Below are 19,935 nucleotides of genomic sequence, written 5' to 3'. Positions count from 1 at the left end.
TGGATATATATATATATATATATATATATATATATAAAGAGAGACAAGAGGGAAAAATAGAGACAGAGATCATCTAAAATATTTCATTCACAAAAGGCCTGTAAACAATATTACCCACTGCATAGAAAAATAATTGACAAAAATGAGTTATACCAATTATACATTGTTTTGTAAATAAAGCTTTTGGTTTTATTAATACTTCCATATACAATCACCAAGTTTATGGGTGTTTTCAGTCACTTGAATGTCTAGGGTATGGCATGGAAAGTGGTTCTATTTAAATTTATATAAGAACCAGTCTCCTCAGTACATTTTCAAATTAGCTGAACACAGCTCAGTTATTCCTGAAAACATTCCTAGGCGAGTGGGTGATGGAGTTCCTATTATAAGAAGAATAATGTTCCTGAAAAGATATGCGTATTACCCAAAGTTATGTTACATATCAACAGTGAATTAAGTCGTGGGTAGGAATAAAGTTACTAATCAAGTAACCATAAAATGAGAACATTATCCTGGATTATTCAGGTGAGCACAGTGTAAATCCAGGGGTCCTTTAAATGTGGGAGAGGAAAGCAGAAGAATTGGGGTCAGGGGTGTAATGTTACAATGACAGCATTTGCTGGCTTTGAAGATGAAAAGAGGCCATTATTCAAGGAGTAATGGATTTCTCTAAAGACAGAAAAAGCAAGGAAAAGGATTCTACCCTGGTGCCTCCAGAAAGAATAAAAACATTCCAATGCCTTCATGTTAACCTGGTGTATTATTTTCTCACAGATCTGAAAGTCTTAGTTCAGGGGGCCAGTATGGTTGGCTTCTGGTAAGAGCTCTTTTCCTGACTTGTAGAGGCCACTTTTTTGTTGCTGTGTCCCCACAAGGCCTATCCTTAGTGCATGGACACAGAAAAAGAGAGTTGTGAGCAAAGTCTCTTTTAATGAGGACACTAATTTTATCAGATTAGGGCCCCATCCTTTTTATCTTCATGGAACCTTCATTACTTCCTTAGAGATCTCATCTCTAAATACAGTCACACTGATATTAAGGATTCAGCACACAAACTTTGAGGGGATATAAACATTCAATACACAACACCCATTAAGACCCATTTCGGACTTTTGACTTCCAGAACCATAGGGAAATAAATTCATGTTGTTTAAACCAGTAAGTTTGTGGTGGTCTGTTATAGCAGCAATAAGAAACTAATACAGATTTTGGTTTCTGAAAGTGTGGTGCTACTGTAACAGATACCTACACATGCAGTAGTAGTATTGGGAATTGGAAGTAGAAATGGAAAAAAAATTGAGGAGCTTGATTTTAAAAAAGCTAAGATTGCCTTAAATAGACTATTCATTGAAAGATGAATTTTAATGATTGTTGGTCAGTGCTCAGAAGTACTCAGAAGAATATGTATTATTTTAGAGTATATTTGCACCATCATGAATCAGGTTGATGGTAGAAATATAGATTTAAGGCACTGAAGGGGAGAACTCAGACAAAAATGAAGAACATGTTATTGGAAAATAGAGGAAAGGGGCTCTTTTCATAATATATATTGTCAGAAAGCTTGGTTGAATTGTGCATTGCAAAACTGTATTTACTATTTTGTTGTTCCTACACTAATAAGTATCTTATAGGGAGAAATAAATTGCGGTACATGGGCAAGCTGGCTTCCAACATGGGTAAATTTATAAGCTATCCCTTGGCACAATTAAGCGACTTTATTTTACATAAAATTAAAGGTAGACTGAAGTTTAACTTGCATGCTTAGTATAGGGAAAAGTAAGTTCACAAGTCTGTGGCCAATTGACCTTTGCATATTATGGCCTATTCTGCTTATAAATCCAGAACTTCTAGTTCAAATCCTGTATTGTTCAGTTAACAATATTTCATCTGGTCTCATGCTATAGATATTTGCCTCCTTCTTTCATGACTTACCATATTCTGAGGCCATGAAGCTAAGAAGGGAAGTCAAGGCTTCAGGACCCAGATGGTATTCTACCCAGCTCTGAAATGAGAATGGTTCTCCAGTTTGGCATTTTGTATGAAGACATTCTCTTTCTTCCAAGAAGGGAATCAGTCTTCATCTGTGGATACAGAATAATTTGTATATGTCATTTAAAGCCACAATACAGAGATACAATTTAGTTTAATTTTTGCATGTTGGATGGAGCCACTTTCTCATTTTAAAACCAATGATCATTACTAACGCTAAAGCATTTTTCATTTTCTGCTTTGGTTTCCTACAGGAAACTGCTCAAGAGCCTTGACTAGGTTAAAACATTTAATTCTCACTTTGACCTAATAAAGTAGACACTGTTATGCCCGCTGGACAGTTGAGGAAGTGAAGATATAGGTGGTGATGCAGCTTGAAAGAGAAAAGGTCTGTAGCAGGAATGCTGGCCTAAGAAGTTTACTTAGCTCAGGCATAGTGAGTGATGGCAGGGGCAGAGACAGGAGCGGGGCAGGTCTCATGCAAAACTGTTTTTGAATTATAGTCTAATTTTTCCATTTTTATACTCAAAGTAGACAATGAATGTAATTATAACATAAAATTATACTTTATAGATCTAGCTGAATTTACTTCCTTTGTAACAACTAGTGTTATTCTGCAAATACTATATATTCATACTTAAATATTAACATAATTTCAGTTTCCTTTATAATTATGTTCAAATAATAGTTAACTAATATGCATGTTATTGGGAAAAAGTAAAATTTGTATTTGTTTTATATTCAGAAATTTTCACTATATTTAACTTCTCCTAAAGGTAAAATGTTCTATGTAACTTCTCCCAAATACACAATGAACATTCAGAGAAAATGTATAAAACGTTTATAAGCAATGATACAGAAAATAAACTATATAATATGAGGGTGAAATCATATACCTGGATGACAAGGCATCACAGAGTAATTTAAACATGGTATAATTATTTTTAAGAAACACACCGATAATCCTTTTGACAGTCCCAAGCACTTCATTGTCCCAAGCACAGACACTTCAAAGCTTGAGACATTCATTAATACATTAACACAGCCTTGCTCCCAGGAATGTCTGAAATATTTTAGGACACAACTTATTTTCAAAAATCCTGAAATCCTAGATAAAAACAAAAAATACAGAAATGAGTGTTCAGCAGCAAAACAGACAATTCTCTGATATAGAAATTCTAATGGTTCTGAGGAAAACAGTAATATACCTGTTAAATAAGAAAACTTAACTGTAATGAGTAAATCTGGGAAGAGTTTCTAGCTAGATAAACTCTACCTTCAGCTTTCCATTTCTGAGCAATTAAATCCTATAATTCTATTTATTTGTTGACATCTGCATGAGTTTAATTATCATCTGGTAATTTCAATATATTTTGCCTTTTCTAGTCCCCTAGAAATCTTCCTCTTTCGATCTATCTTACTCAACTTTTTTTCATCCCTGTCTAGTAATAGAACTTTTTCTGTGACTAGAGTTTCATCTAAATTTTTTTAAAAAAGTATAAGAATGACAGTCTTTTTAAGAAGTAGAATTTTGTTTGGTGTTGGTTTCATTTGTCTTCCACCTCTGTCCACTATGTGCCCAGTTTGTTTCATTTCATCAGTGTCTATACAGACCTCTACCCCTATGACTTCAGCCACATCCTATGGAATTTATGTCTCTCACTCATTTTCCTTTATATTGTCAACAGAAATCATCTTATCCTTATTGCTAATAACTGGCAAATGCACTACTGCAATTTTACTTCTCAAATTTATTCCTCACATAAACACCAGGATTTATCTTTCAAAAATTTTGATTTATAACTATTATAGTTAAGCCTAGTTTAAAATCAACATTAAATGAAACCATTCTCAATGAATTACAATTCTCTATAAAAAGTTTCTTAATCTTTTTCCCCCTCACCAAAGGATATGTTTATTGATTTTTAGAGAGAGGGGAAGGGGGGAAAAAGAAAGAAAGAGAGAGAGAGAGTCATCCATCAGTTGTCTCCCAAACGCATTCCACTGGGGATTGAGCCCCAAACCTAGTATGTTCTCTGAATGGGAATCAAAGCTGCAACCTTTTTGGTATACTGGACAACACTCCATCCAAACCACCCAATCAGGGCAAAAGTTGCCTGATCTTTGAAGATCCTTTAGTGAAACCCTTAGTCATTTACGAATAAGCCAAAACATCACCCCAGCCCCATTTCCCATTGATCTAAACACTTTAGAGTACCCTCTCTTCCCTAAAGACACCATATATTTCACATCACCCCATCTTCAGAGAGAAAGAAAGGAAGGGGAAAGGGAGAGAAACATCGATGTGAGAAAGAAACATCGATGGGTGGCCTTCTACTTGCCCGGACCAAGGATGGAACCTGGGAATGCACCCTGACTAGGTATGGATCCTGCAACCCTTTGGTCCTTGGGCTGACAGTACAACCAACTGAGCTATGCTGACCAGGGCAAACAGCCAATGTTTAAATTTCCCTAAATGTGTTGTAAATGTTTCTAAATGATTAATTTGAATCAATATCTAAACATGGCCCACAAACTACTATGTTGATAGTTTGTCCCTTTTTCATTTTATTTTTATCTTTTCATTTTCCTGATATTTATTTACTGAAGTAACTATTCTTTCTCTGTGCACTCTTTCACCTTTTACTTTTTTAAAAATTTGCTCCCTCAAGTCCACTCTTGCGTTCCAAACCTTGCTTGCACACTGAAGTCACTTGGGAGTGATCTAAACAGTTTGCAGGCTTGGTCCCATCTCCAGAGATTTTGATTCAGTATCTGGGTGCAGTTTTGACACAGGGGGTTTGAAAGGCTACCCAAGCTGTTTCTAGTGTGCAATTAAGGTGGAGAACTGTTGCTCTCTCCCAGGAGTCCTTGATTTTGGCTGCATACTGCATCACCTGGGGACCTTTACAAACCTCTGAGTCAGTTGAATTTGGGTATGATTTAGTAGTTGGGGCTTTTGAACTCTCCCTGAGTGATTTAATGGGAGACAAGTTCAGAATCACTGTCTATCCTCTGTGTTTCCTTTCAACTGCCAGTTCCATCTGGTGGCTTGATTGCATGCACACTCTCACTGCAGCTCACACTCCTGCAGTAGAAGGTCTAATGGAATAACTTATCAGGATGACATCTCCCTGTTCCACTGAGCTGTGCTCCATGTAGCTCATGTTTGAAGTCTTACCTGAAGCACCTGTTTGAATTTTTAAATAGAAGCCCCAAAGACCAGGGCCTCTCTCTAACACATAAGGTTCTTTTACTGCCATGTGAAACCAAGCAGAATTTCCCAAGAAACTGGTCATCTGTGAATCCAGACTATCAGGAGAAAGTGCAATTTCAGAGCTAGGATTGAATGGGACCCTTTGAATAAAACCTATAAATTTAAGCAGGCATTAAAATATATAATTTACTGAATCTACTAGAGAAATACCCAAGACTAACAAGAATAGATTTAGAGCCTTGACTGGTGTAGCTCAGTGTATTGAGCATGGGCCTGGGAAGCAAAGAGTCGCTGGTTCGATTCCCACTCAGGGCACATGCCTGGATTGCAGGCCAGGTCCCCAGTAGGGTACACATGAGAGGCAACCACACATTGATGTTTCTCCCCCACTCTTTCTCCTGCCCTTTCCCTCTCTAAAAATACATAAATATATATATTTTTAAAAAGAATAGACTTACAATGAAGAAACATGCACCAAGGATGACAGCTTTTATTTTCTCATCAAAGCCTAAGGGGAAACAAATATCAAAATTGGTGTAATCTGTAAGTGCCTCTCTCACAAAACCAGTCCACTGCTTGGAAATCTTGCCAATCACATATTCTTCATCAACAGTTGTAATCTAAATTGAAAAAAATGAGAGTCTTAGGAAGCAATAAAGAATTATTAATTTTTATAAATAGTAAAGAGTTCTAGAAAATAATAAATCTATTGTACTTTCAAAGTTGGAACACAATGAAGTAAATACACTATTAAACTTATGTGCAATACAAATAGTTAACTATGAACATTGTATCTCTCATTAGATGCATATAAATTCCTATACTTATTTATATATACATACAGATTTCTTTGCTACAGAGAAATATATGAAGACAGATTTATTGAAATATTTAACATTTTCTACATCCAGAGAGATGGTGATAAAACATTTGAACTGACCTAAAACAAAATTTAAGCATGAAAAGACACAAACACGAAATGTTTCTTTGATGAAATTCCTATCAGCCATCAGAAGGCTAGCAAACTAAACCCCACGTAACAGACACATCTGTGTTAAGACATGCACGGAGTTTACATGGGCTGATGAGACGGACACGAACACTCTCTGTCAGTCGGCAACCAGAAATGCTAAGGGCCTGGGGAAGAGGACTGGCAGTTTTGAGTGAGGGCAAGTTTCCCATAAGTAACTTGATGGGATGCCCGTGGTCCAGGGCTGGGATACGGGTGATTGACAGGAACGTGGAGGAACAACAAAAGAGAAGGGTGTATACAAAAAAGCTCTAAAGTAAAATTTCTCTAATTTCACAATTCTGCCTGAGGAGACTCCAGGGCGATCATAAAGACTTGAAAAGATCGTAGCTGGACAAATGAACCTCACCTACTGGGCATGTGGGGCTGCAGGTAGCCACACTCACCATGGCGTGTACACGTAGGGCTGTGCCAACACCAGGAAGAGAAGTGTCTTTTCTAAGTGTACACAGGTGGCACATGTGCCGGCAACACCCTGTGAAGCCCTAGCTCAGGTTGGGAGCTGCTATATAAATGTGGGGAAATTCAACACTGTTTACTCCTTTTATCCCTTTGTGGGTGGTTATTAACAAACCTGAAATAAACTTTTCATCTGAAAACTGTGATAGTGTGGATTACTGTTCATCAATATTCATTCACCCTCCCATGGTAGGCCCAGTATGCCTCCCTGTACACTGATAATTAGGGTGGTCCATGGGACTTGTTTGAACAGTGGAAAGTTAGTATACATGACAATGAGCAGAGACCTTAAACATGGCTGAGTGGTCTGGCCTGGCTCTTGCTCTCCAGTGATCAGCCACTAGAAAATGATGATCCAGGTAGTTGTTCTTGCTGCAGCTCTAGAATGAGCATACCTGGAGCAGGGCTGGGGCCAACTTCTAGCCTAAATCAGAGCCACCAGCTGAGCCTATGAATATCCACTGAGAAACAGTTGACCCATGAGCATGACAGCAAATGCCTGTTGTTTAAGCTAGTGAGCTCTGGAAGTTTAAGCTACTGTAACACTATTTATTGTGGGAAAACAGACTAACACAAATCTTTCAAACCCTTTAGTGTTTTATCTGCTAACAGCTGTCATTTAAGTATTCATAGCTTGTAAAGTAATCTTATTTTATTTTTAAATTTATTTTTAATTTGAAATCTTTTGAAATGTACAATATAGAAGATAACTTTGCATAAAAATACCACACTAGATTGAACTGTTATTAATATTTTCCTTTTATTCTTATAGTAAGAAATTTTAAACTTCACAAATATTCAAGCAAAAAATAAAAAACAGTTCTTCTAAAGAAAGTATCAGAAATGTGAATAATGACAACTAAAATGTTATCAGGACTAGGTAATTTTTAGCTAAATTCTAGATAACCTTTTAAAAACAGAAAATCCACATAATAAAGTTATTTATACATTAAAATAATAAATTGATATTTGTGGCACCATAAGAAATATATCTTTAGTTTTTTCCTCTGGTTTCTGACATAGCAATCTAAAAGTCTTGTATATTTCTAAATGATAAAAATTATAGGAGAGGCTGTTTGAAAAAAATAATACTTGGAGTTTGTCTCATGTTTCTGGCACACAGATCCTAAAATCCTAGTTTCTCCTGAGTGATAAATCTTGTGTAGGGTAATGAAATGACCGGTAGCTGTGGGCCCCCAACAGCTTCAGGATGACGACTGTTCAGCAAGTCCAAGCAATGATTAGAGACTTGGCACTTTGACCTCTTTCCTGGCCTCTGCGGAGGAGACAAGGGCTAGCATTTTACTTGATCAACAATAGCCAATGATTTCATCATTCATGCCTATGTAGTGAAGCCTCCATAAGAATTCTAGATAATGGAGTTCGTAGCATTTCCTGATTGCTGAATGCATCTATGTTCTGGGAGGGTGGTACACCCTAACTATACAGGACAGAAGCTCCTGAACTCAGGACCCTTCCAGACCTTGCCCTATATATTTCTTCATCTTGCTGTTTATCTGTATCTTTACAGTATCCTTTAGAAAGGCTGTAAACATGAATGAAGTATGTTTCTTAGCTTTATGATCCATTCTAGCATATTATTGAATCTGAGGATGGGGTCATAAGCACCCCAGATTTATGGCAGGCAATCAGAAGTACAGGATGTTTAGGACTTGTGATTGGCATCTCAAGTGGGACAGTTAGTGGGACTGAGTCCAGTACCTGTGGGGTCTGCATCAACTCTGAGCAGTTCATGTCAGAACTGAATTGAGTTGTAGTAGTACAAGCAGTCGGTGTGTAGGAAGAATTGTTTGGTATGGGAACCAGCCCCCATGCATACATTTCGTGTCAGAAGTGCGGATACTATTATGGTATATTACATTTGAATTAATTTATAAATACATAAATTTAATACCAGTATTAAAGATACAATAAAATGAAAATTATAGATTCACCTATAATGTAAATATAATGGAAAAAATAGAACACTAGCACTATACCTAGGTAAGTATCAAAAGAATATACTGTAGTAAAATATAAACCACTAGAAAATCAATGTAATTTAAAACATGCTGATATCAATGGCTACCAAAAAGATATTTTATTACTTACTAATTAAGCATTTATAGAACATCTAGTATATGCACAAAATACAAAAACTTTATGATTGATAGGTTTTTAATACTGATGGCAATTTGCAGAATACATGCTATTTTTATACGTAATTTTCACAAGAAAAAAAATGAAACAAAGAAAGGGTAAGTACTTCATCCAACATTATACAGATAAGAAATTGTGGAGATAGGTTTCAAATCCAGGCATTCTATCTTCAAAGTATGTACTCTCAACCATTATGATATTCTTTCTTTTTTAAAAAATTTTCTTCTTTTTTGATTTAATCTTTACTGTATTTTTTTCATTACCATTTAACCCCCTAATAACTCCTTCCCCCTAGAAATTCTTTTTAAAGGTTATGTATCAATTCTGAATAAAAATCTCAGCTGGGAGTCAGCAATTAATGGTTACTGCGCCAAATCTTCCCGCTTTCCATTTTTTTAAATAAAGTTTTATTAGCACAAAAATATATCCATTCATTTATGTATTGTCTGTGACTACTTTCATGCTACAACTGTAGAACCGAGTAGTTGTGACAATGACCATATGTCCTGTAAAACCTTAAATATTTTCTGTATGGCCCTCTTACCACTATGGGTGTGATGATTCTTGTTCTAAGCAAAGTAAAAAAAGAAAATGACATGAAAAACGAAAAAACTCCCTAGATTATGAAATATTTGAATAGCAATATTTTTCTAAATTATAAAATATTTGTTACTTTTTTAATTGAGATCATCAACTTGGTAGGTATTCCCACTATTGTCATTATCATTATAATTTTTGTTGTTTAGGCTGGAAAAAAATGAACCATTTAGTATGTAAACACAAAAGAGCTACCATAATCTCATTTGCACTGCGATTTTATACCTAGAGAGACCATGTAAGTGAAGCATAAACACCTAAATTTAATACTGGATTAATGTCATATGACTAGATAACAGGTAAAGAAAAATCCATAGATTTTCTCAATATTGGTAATAAGCACCTAAAGTATAAAGATTCCTTCTTATTGGTAATAGTGGCTATAAATTACTTATGAATAAACCTAACAAAAAGTCAGAAGTTCTATATGATGAACCTATATGGTTCTATATGGGATGGCACAAGTTTAGTATCATAAATATGTTAATTTAAAAAATAATAAATTTAACACAATTCTGATTAGATTCTAACTTCTAAAAATTGAATAAAAGGATCTTAATGTTTATATAAAGGGAAACAAGATAATAACAACAAAATATGTACAGAAGAATGAGTGATAATTTTGCTGTGATAGAGGACCTCTCACTAAGTCACCATAAACATAACATAAGGCACTGCTGTAAAAACAGACATTCAGGTCAACAAAAGAGAGAATTCAGAAATACATTCTCTTACTTGGGAGAATTTAGAGTATGGCAAGAATGGTAACCAATTTAGCAAGGAATGAATAATATACTTAATAAATTCTGATATCAAACTGTCTCTAGTCATTACAAGAAAATAAAGTTTGTTTTTATCTTGTACTAATAAATTTCTCACTAAGTTAAAGTTTTATTATAAAAAATGGATAAAATAGAAGGTTTGGAGAAACCTTCATAATTAAGATGACCAGAAGCAATGAAAATAGATGTACCTGAATATATCAGATGATATGGTATACCATATTTGTGTGGTACATTTCCCACACAAAATTTTTGTATGGGAATATTCTTTATTTTTAGCATTTATATATATTATAAAAATAAAGATTAGATTGTGGAAAACATAAATCAGAGGATAGATGCAAGATTGTTCACAATAAACAAATTAGTTTTATAAGTTGGCAAGAAAAGTATAAACAACTCAATAGATAAATGGACATTAATAGTCAAGGCAAAAAATGTAAATACAAGTAACCAGTAAACCTAAAGTAAAATGCTCAAAATCCATAATGACAAGGAATTACTTGTTAAAGTAGAGATAAGATTACCCCTTCCTGATTGCATATTTGATTTTATTTACTACATATTGTTTTTTCATTAGTCAATGGACATTTGGATTGTTTCTGCTTTTTGGCTACTGTGGCTAGAGCTGCTGTCCACATTAGCCATTTCTTTTTAAAATAATTCATTTCTTTTGAAATAATTCTTGTTACAGTTGACATACAATATTAAATTAGTGTCAGGTGTACAATTCAGTGATTATACACTACATAAGTTTAAGTGATCACCCCAATAAATCTAAAATCCATCTGATACCATATATAGTTACTGCAATACTATTGACTATATTTCCTATGGTGTATTAATATCCCCATGACTATTTGGTAACCACCAATTTGCATTCCTTCATCCCCTCAAATTTTTCACACATCCCCCCCAACCCTCCTCCCATCTGGCAACTGTTTCTGTTCTGCTTGTTCATTTATTTTGTTTTTTAGATCTATTTTGTCTGATGTAAATTTTGCTATCCCAGCTTTTGTTCGTTTGCTTATTCCACTTTTTATGAAATATCTTTCTCCATCTCTTTACCCTCGTGCTGTGTGTCTTTTGATCTGAAGTGAGTCTCTTATAGACAGCATACGTAAGGGTCTTGTTTTGTTATCCATTCAGCTACTGTATATCTTAACTGAAACATTTAATGCATTTGAATTTAAAGTAATTGTTGATAACGATTTATTGCCACTTTATTATTCATATTTTTATCTTTATTTTTTCTTTCTTAAGACCGTTTAATATTTCTGATAGTAGTTGTTTGGTGGTGTAAAACTCCTTTAGCTTTTTCTTGTCTGGAAAGCTCTTTATTTATCCTTTGATTTTAAATAATACCTTTTCCAGGTAGAGTAATCTTGATTACTGCTTATTCATTTTTGAAAAGAGGGGAGAAAGGGAGGGAGAAAATCATTGATGTGTGAAAGAAACATTGACCAGTTGCCTCTCACATGAATCCCAACCAGAGACTGGGCTGCAACCCAGACATATGCTCTCACCAGGAATTGAACCAGTGACCTTTTGCTTTGTGGGATGACTCAACCAACTGAGGCACACCAATCAGGTTTCCTTTTACTTTATGAATCTGAGGTTCCATGGCATCAGATCAGCAACATTGTCATTTATCTCTTTGAAATAACATCTCAGTGCATTCTCTGCCTTCCCTTTCACTGTGGTTCTTTATTGTCACATGCAAGAGTAGTTCATTGTTCCATGTCCCTTCAACTCTTTTGTTCCTTCAAATTTTTAATTCTTCCCCTCATGTTTATTTTCTACATATCGATAATCCAGTTCACCAATTTTCTCTTCATCTCTATCTACTTTGCAGGTTACCCTTTCCAATGAGGTTTATTAATAGCTATTCTTTATTTCTGGCTTGTCTTCAAGTCACACTGTCCTTTATTATTATTTTACTCTTTCCTTTTTTGTTTAGTTTCATCACTGTTTATTTAGGTGTTTCTTGTCTTGTTGCAAACTATTTCATTACATGCTGTTTGTTCTTGGATTAGTTCCTAGAGAGTTATATAACTTTTGTCTTTTTCTCTTTAAAATGTTTTTATTATGCTAATACAGTTGTCCTGTTTTATCCCCTTTATTTCCCTCTAAACTGCAATCCCTACCCACCAGCAGTCCCCCACCCCTTAGTTCATGTCCATGGGCCCTACATATAAGTTCTTTGGCTTCTCCATTTCCTACAATATTCTTAACCTTACCCTGTCTATTTTGTACCTACCATTTATGCTTCTTATTCCCTGTACCTTTTCCCCCAATCTCCCCCCACCATACCCCCTGCTGGCATTCCTCCATGCGATCTGCATTTCTGTGATTCTGTTTCTGTCCTAGTTGTTTGCTTAGTTAGTTTGTTTTTTTTAGGTTCACTTGTTGAGGCTTATGAGTTTGTTGTCATTTTACTGTTTATAGTTTTGATCATCTTCTTTTTCTTAGATAGGTCCTTTTAACATTTCATATGACAAGGGCTTAGTGATGATAAACTCCTTTAACTTGACCTTATCTGGAAAGCACTTTACCTGCTCTTCCATTCTAAATGATAGCTTTGCTGGATAGAGCAATCTTGAATGTAGGTCCTTGCCTTTCATGGCTTTGAATACTTCTTTCCAGCCACTTCTTGCCTGCAAGGTTTCTTTTGAGAAGTCAGCGGATAGTCTTATGAGCACTCCTCTGTAGGTAACTCTTTCTTTTTCTTTTACTGCTTTTAAGATTCTCACCTCTTTAATTGTGGGTAATTTAATTATGTGCCTTGGTGTATGCTTCCTTGGAACCAACTTTTTTGGGACTCTTTGAGCTCCCTGGACTTTCTGGAAGTCTATTTCCTTTGCCAGTTTGGGGAAGTTTTCTTTTGCTGTGTTTTCAAATAACTTTTCAATTTGAAAATTGAAACTTTGCTCTTCCACTTCTCCTTCTGGCACCCCTTTGATTTGGATGTTAGGACATTTAAAGTTGTCCCAGATGTTCCTAAGCCTCTCCTCAATTTTTTTGAATTCTTGTTTCTTTATTCTGTTCTGGTTGAATGTTTATTTCTTCCTTCTGCTCCAAATCATTGATTTTAGCCCTCGTTTCTGTCCCTTTACTGTTGATTCCCTATACATTTCTTTTCATTTCATTTTGTATAACCCTCACTTCTTCCTTTATTTTGAGACCATACTCAACCATTTCTGTGAGCATGCTGATTACCAGTGTTTTGAACTCTGCTTCTGATAAATTGGGTACCTCATCATTGCTTAATTCTATTTTTGGAGCTGTGACCTGTTCTTTCATTTGAGCCATATTTTTTTTTGTCTCAGCACAGTTTTTACCTTGTAAGGCTCAGACCCTTAGGTATTTGCTAGGAAGGGGCAACCCATGTTGTTGTGTTGTGGTGCTATATGTGGGGAAGGGGTCAGAGAGGGAACAATGCTACTTGCTTAGCTCTCCACCGGCGTTCAGTCACTTCCCACCTTACTCACAAGCACATTGGGCCCTTCTGGTGCTGATTCCTGGGTGGATGGTTTTGTGTGCATTCTAGGACCCTGAGTGTCTCTCAAGTGAAGTCTCCTGTGAGGCTAGGACTTTCTCCTGCTGCTGCAACACCCACAGGTTTTTACCACCAGGGGTTTTGAGGCTTTCTTTCCCCACACTGGAACCCTGGGTTTTGCAGTCTGTCTTGCTCCTCGGTTGTTTCTCCTAGTTCATCCTCACACAAATGTGGGACTGCCCCACCCACCAGCTGCTGCCTTACCCTCCTGGCCCTCCAGCCGCCACCTTGCTGAATGTCCTCTCAGCCCTAGTTGCTGGTCTCCATCCCTCCTACCAGTCTGAATAAATCCTTGGTTGGATTTTTAACTCCTTGGTTGTCATGGATTTCCGTAGTTCAATTTTCTGGCAGTTCTGGTTATTTTTTGTTTTTAAATTTGTTGTTTTCATCATTTGTTTGTGCGAGGAGGCAAAGTGTATCTACCCATGCCTCCACCTTGGCCAGAAGTTTATATAATTTTTGAATATGCTCATGTAAAGATAGGGTTTTTTCCCCTGTAGCAATAGAGGGCGCCCTTGGTGATTAATCTTCTTCTAGTCTGCTTTTGTAACAGGGTACAGCCAAGGGGGGGAGGAAAATAGAGATTTGTCCTGGGGTCCAGAACTCAGTATCCAGGAAATATTAGGAAAATATATATAGAATGTCCTCACCCCTACAAGTCTGAGCTGGAAGATAGGATGCATGGAGCAGGGCCATTGCTAGAACAGTGGTTTAACATCTCTATCACTTTTCACTGGTTCTATAGATATGTTAAACAGCTGTGGCCATGCTTTGAGCCAGGGGGATGGGGGTGACTTCAACCCATAATGTAACTGGGAGGCAACTCCCCCTGGTTACAGAGCCTGCATAAGAGCTTGGAGATGAATGGCTCCACACCATAGGGCCTCACCTGCCTGGAATTACTATGACAGCCCAGTAAAGCTGGAAACATGGGAATGCTGCCAGCTGTGGCCATTTGTTGGAGGAGTTGGAAATGGTGTGGCAGAGGAAGATTGGTGCTGGGATTTAAATCCAAGTGCAGCAGCCATGAAGAGTCTTTTTGGGACCATGCAGCTTGGACAGAGAAGAACCACAGACTTCTATATCTTTTTCTGAGATACAGTACCCTGGACTGGAAGAGCGGGAAGGAAGGAATGTGCATTCTAAAGGACTTTGGGATCTCAATGAAGACATTAAGTCATTACTCTCAAGTTTGTATAACTTTTAAATAAAAAATCCCTTTTCTTTTCATCAATCTCTGGCATCGAGAGACATCTTTTTCTGGTGGTGGGCAAGTTGAACCTAGTACAGGATAGAGGACCCCCAGGGCATAAAGGTGGGTCCATTCAGTAACAGTATATTATTCGCTGGTCCCCTGACCAGGTCTGTTCTGTAACACTTTAGCATTTGATCCTGCTACCAGTATCACCACTCAGCATCTATTTTTGTTTTGAGATTCCTAAACATACCATAGTAATTTTGTTAATTCAGATTTCATATTCATAGAGGGGCCTGGATTGGGATATCAGTTTAATGTATGGATATTTTTTCCCTACCAAATTTCCCAAAAGAAGACAGATTCCCTTATAATCTTCACGAGATACAGAGGAAAGTCTATTTGTCTCTGTTTCCCATTTGGGACAATCTTCTCACAGCTTCAACTACCATATGTATGCTGGAGAGTCCCCAATATTTTGCTCCACATGTGTCAAATTCAGCATAATTCAATTACAAATCACTAGTTTCCCACAAATCAACTATTTTTCCTTTAAGATTATCATCTTTGTGAAAGGCATTATTTCAGTTTCTTAATTCTCAGACATCAGACTCATCTCTAGATTTTCTTTCATTCTCAATGGACATCATATTCATAAAATAGCTCCACTCAGTCCAACAAATTTCTGTGTCATTTCTTCCTATAAAATGACTCCTGCTGTGTCAGGGCATTGGTCTTGTTTCTACTCCAAGTTTCCATAACAACTGACACAATCATGGCACAATCCGTGTTTCATAGCAATCTCTCATACTCAAAATTCCAGATTTAAGGTGTTACTCTTGCCATCACAAATTGATTCAAATGACTATTTCTCAGTGCTCTGGAAGATGGTACCTACCTATCACCATTCTGGATACATAGAATAGAAGTTAGTTTATTACATATGATGAATTCTCCAAGGATTCTATTGTGAAAATTTGCTGGATAAAATCTAAATTTGTTAGCATTAAATATAATAATTTCACAATGCTTTCCTAGTGTTTTCACCAATTTCTCCAAAATAATACATGCCAGGTAAACTTCTGTTATTATTGTTCTGTGAATGAACAATTATCTTTCCACTCTTCTGGGTCTGTGATAAGTACGCCATATCCTAAATGAGGAACTATTGTTATACATACCTCTATGTAAAGTTCTTATACATACACATTACACACACACACACAAGCATACGCATTATCCATATCCTTTTAAAAGAGCTTTATAAAGGCTCTCTGCATTATGCATGTTTTCTTATAATCATCCATCTCTTTCATTAGTCTGTTAATTATGTGAAGGAAATGATTCGTCTTTATATAACCAGGGTTTAACAGAATTGAAAACCATACAACTAGGGGAGTCAGGCAAATGATATAAAAAATAAAGGGGATAGTGGGAAACTGAGAAAGCTGAGAAAGAGGCAGAATTCCCACATCTTATTATAGGGTGTCAACCCTGCTCAGTTGTAGACTTTTGCCCTTTCTGTGGAAATGCGGGCTTAGTTTAACAGATTGTATAATTTTCAAGCAGAATCATAATATCAAGATTATGTTATCAAATCTCTTGATTTTTAAACATTTACAACTAATAATTTTGGTTTATAGCCAGAACATCTGCTGGAAAACTGCTATAATGAAATTGCTTCATACAGTAAGTACACAGATATATTATGGTTTCTAATAATCAAATTTAATACAAAAATAAAATGGAGACCATAGAGAAGCATAACTGGGTGGCACAGTACCTTTCTGAAAACTCTCTTTGCCTCATGGGGCTTTCTGCAGGAACTCAAAGACGTCAGACCTTCTGAAAAGGGCTGAGGGCACCAACAGCCTGTGTTTAAGACTAAGGAATGATTCATAGGCTTTAGCAGTCAGACATTGATGACAAGGTAAATGTTTTATTCAAAGTGGATAATATATAGCACTTCCACACAGAACTCACCACATTTAAATATTAGTTGTTTTGTTTATATTTGTTTACTATAAGGCTATGCTTTACTTTTTTCCTTTAGCACAATCAACACTGAAGCTCAATAAAATTAATAACTACCTTTCTGACCAACATTACATATATGAGTCCATTGTCTCTTTCTTGAGATATTAGGATACACACATTTATTTAATATATTTGTAACATGTGACAAGATTATATTCTCCTAATATTTTTAAATCAAATTCTATTAGAGTGATTAAATCTCTTACCTCAAAAACAACATCTTTACAACATCCACGTGTACAAAATGGGCCAACAATTCTTAGCATATCATTTCTATCCTCATTTTGAATTGTAACCTTAGGCAGACACATGTGAGCAGCCCGAATAACATATCCTATTAGTGTACCAGGAGGAGAGTAGATTTCTATCTACAAAAGCAAAAGAATATGTAACACACAATCATCATTGTCATCCTCATCATCATTATTATCATAATAATAATATGAGTTCTCACTTAATGAGTACTTTATTGCAATGGGCAATATTTTTCCTTTCCAGCTTTACTGATGTATAATTGACAAATATAATTATAATATATTTAAAGTGTACAATGTGATGACATATACATTATGAAATGACTACCACAATCAAGTTAGTTAACACATCTGTCACCTCATATAGCGATGCTTGAGATCTCTCTTAGCAAACTTCAAATATACAGCATAGTCACCATGATGTACATTTGATACTCAGAATTCATTCATCTGCTAACTAAAAGTTTGTAAAGTTTGACCAACATTTTACCATCCTCCCTTCCCTAGTCTCTGGCAATTACTATTCAAATCTCTTTTTCTATGAGTTAGTTTTTGGGTTTTTTTGGATTTGGTACATGAGTGATTCCATATAGCACTTGCCTGCTCCTCTCTGCCTTATTTTCCTTAGTGTAATGCCCTCTAAGTGCCTCCACGTTGTCTCAGTGGCATGGTTTTCTTCTTTTCTTTGGTTGAATAATATCCCATTGTACATACCTATGTTTATATTACATTTTCTTATCCACTCATCTATCAACAGACACTTAGGTTGTTTCTATATTTCTATTATTTTGAAAATGCTTCAATTAATATGGGAGGGTAGATATCTTTTTAAAGACCTGGTCACATTTCCTTTGCATACATACCCAGAGATGAGATTGCTGTATCATATGAACCTGCATGCTCTTATCCACAGTGGCAATAACAATTTATATATATTCCCACCAACAGTGTACGAGGGTTCCATTTTTCTCCACACACTTGCCAAATTAAGTCTTTTTTTTTATAACAGTAGTCCTAACAGGTATAATGTGATATCATATTGTAGTTTTGATTTTATTTTCCTTAATAATTAGTTATGTGGAACAGGTTTTTATATATCTGTGGTCTATTTTTATGTCTTACTTGGAAAAATGCCTATTCAGCTCCTTTACCCACTTCTAAGTATAAGTTACTATTCTTGAAATACTTGATTGAATACAGTTGCTTAGATGTGTGAAAAGAGCTCTGATCACTGGTGCAATTTTCAGTATAAGTTGCAATGCTCCTATACAGAAAATGGGGCCAGGATCTTGGCTCTGCTGTTAGCTGGGTGACCTAGAGAGTACAGTACAGTACAGTCATTTGTAAATTATGCCTTCCTAGACTGTTTTCTAAGACCAATAGTCTAATGTGTGCTACTGTGCTTTTTACATTTACAGCATATTTCCTCAAACTCTGTTTTTCTCAGACATTCCTATGGACAAGTACTGCTATATCTAACCCAAATGACATAAAAAAACAAAAGAATTCAGTAGGAATAGCTTCAGTTAACTGTTTAAAGTAAATGCAGTATGAAACCTCAAATGTCTATGTGCTTGTGCCTCTGTCTGTGTCATGGACCCAGAGCTACTTGTCTGGAATGACTGGCCAGGCAAGGACTGGTCTCAGGCCGGGGGATATAGGCAAAGGCAACCTTTCTACAAACTCTCTGTGCCCTGGTGTCTCCCCTGAGATCCATGTTGTAAATCAGTGGGATGACAAGTGATATGAAAGAGACATCTGGTCTTTCCAGACCTGAAGGTACCCATACCTAGCGTATCTCTACGACAGAGGCTCAAACACATTCCTTTTTAAAAATGGGGATCTTAAAAACACAGGAGTTGAGCTTGCTCAGAGGTAGTCTCTCCTAGGTTTGTTCCATAATATGTTGGCCAAAATTATGAGATGACTGTATGTTCTTGTCCTCATCCTTCTGTACACTTGCTCCTGGAACTGTACTCCAGGACACTGCCTGTGGTTCCCTCCCCTGGCTTTGGCCAGGCCTCTCTGCTGGTCACTCCCAGTAAGGGACCTGACCAAGGGGCCTTGTCTTCTCAGCTCTCCTCAAAGATGAGGAAGTCTGGTCTCTGAGCAGATGCTCAATCCCACAAGACAAACTTCTCAGGGACATGGGGCTAACTGGTCACTGTTTTTCACCTGCCCTCCTTCCTGTCCAAATTACTCTCAAGCACAAAACAACAGCTCATGGACCAATTTTTATAAAATCTCATTTGATTACATAGGTTCAATGACAAGGTAAAAATTCTTGTTGAACTGCTTTACAAATTATTCAGGTAATGGCTCACGGACCTCCTGAAGGCAGCATGGGCAACAACAGCTGGCACATGTTAGTGGTTTCTCCAGAGTTATCACCTCTTGGCCCATAAGATCAAAAATTCTCACAGTAGAAGGCCTAAAACATGGACAGCAATTTCGAGTACAGCAATCAGTATCTTCCACAGCAAAGTAAATCCTCTGTCCAAGGCTGTTCTTAATTTCATATTTATTATTTGTTTCAAACCCTGTTATGGCTGAAAACAAAGAAGAGAAAATCTTAATCACCATTATGTTTAAAAATATAATGTATCTAAATATTTAAAATCAAGTACTTTTGATAATATCTCAATACTTAGATGAC

At 36.3% G+C, this 19,935-nt stretch overlaps 1 protein-coding gene across 1 annotated transcript in view; it reads right to left on the bottom strand.

The window, feature by feature from the left end:
• Positions 1 to 5,655: 5,655 nt before the first annotated feature.
• Positions 5,656 to 19,935, bottom strand: part of LOC119046981 (phospholipid scramblase 1-like) — a gene marked incomplete at its 3' end in the record, with an annotated part of 41,850 nt that continues 27,570 nt past the window's right edge. The window contains exons 3-5 of the mRNA XM_053667237.1: positions 19,608 to 19,828; positions 17,232 to 17,393; positions 5,656 to 5,826 (exon numbers count right to left, since the gene is read on the bottom strand). Coding sequence (XP_053523212.1) covers positions 5,656 to 5,826; positions 17,232 to 17,393; positions 19,608 to 19,828 — 554 coding nt within the window. The remainder of the gene's footprint in view (positions 5,827 to 17,231; positions 17,394 to 19,607; positions 19,829 to 19,935) is intronic.

This window comes from Artibeus jamaicensis, unplaced genomic scaffold (assembly GCF_021234435.1).
Source record: "Artibeus jamaicensis isolate MK-2021 breed Jamaican fruit bat unplaced genomic scaffold, CSHL_Jam_final contig_466, whole genome shotgun sequence".
Classification (NCBI taxonomy): Eukaryota; Metazoa; Chordata; class Mammalia; order Chiroptera; family Phyllostomidae; genus Artibeus; species Artibeus jamaicensis.
The sequence above is the reverse complement of the archived record's forward strand: the minus strand, read 5'-3'. Positions and strand labels throughout refer to the sequence as shown.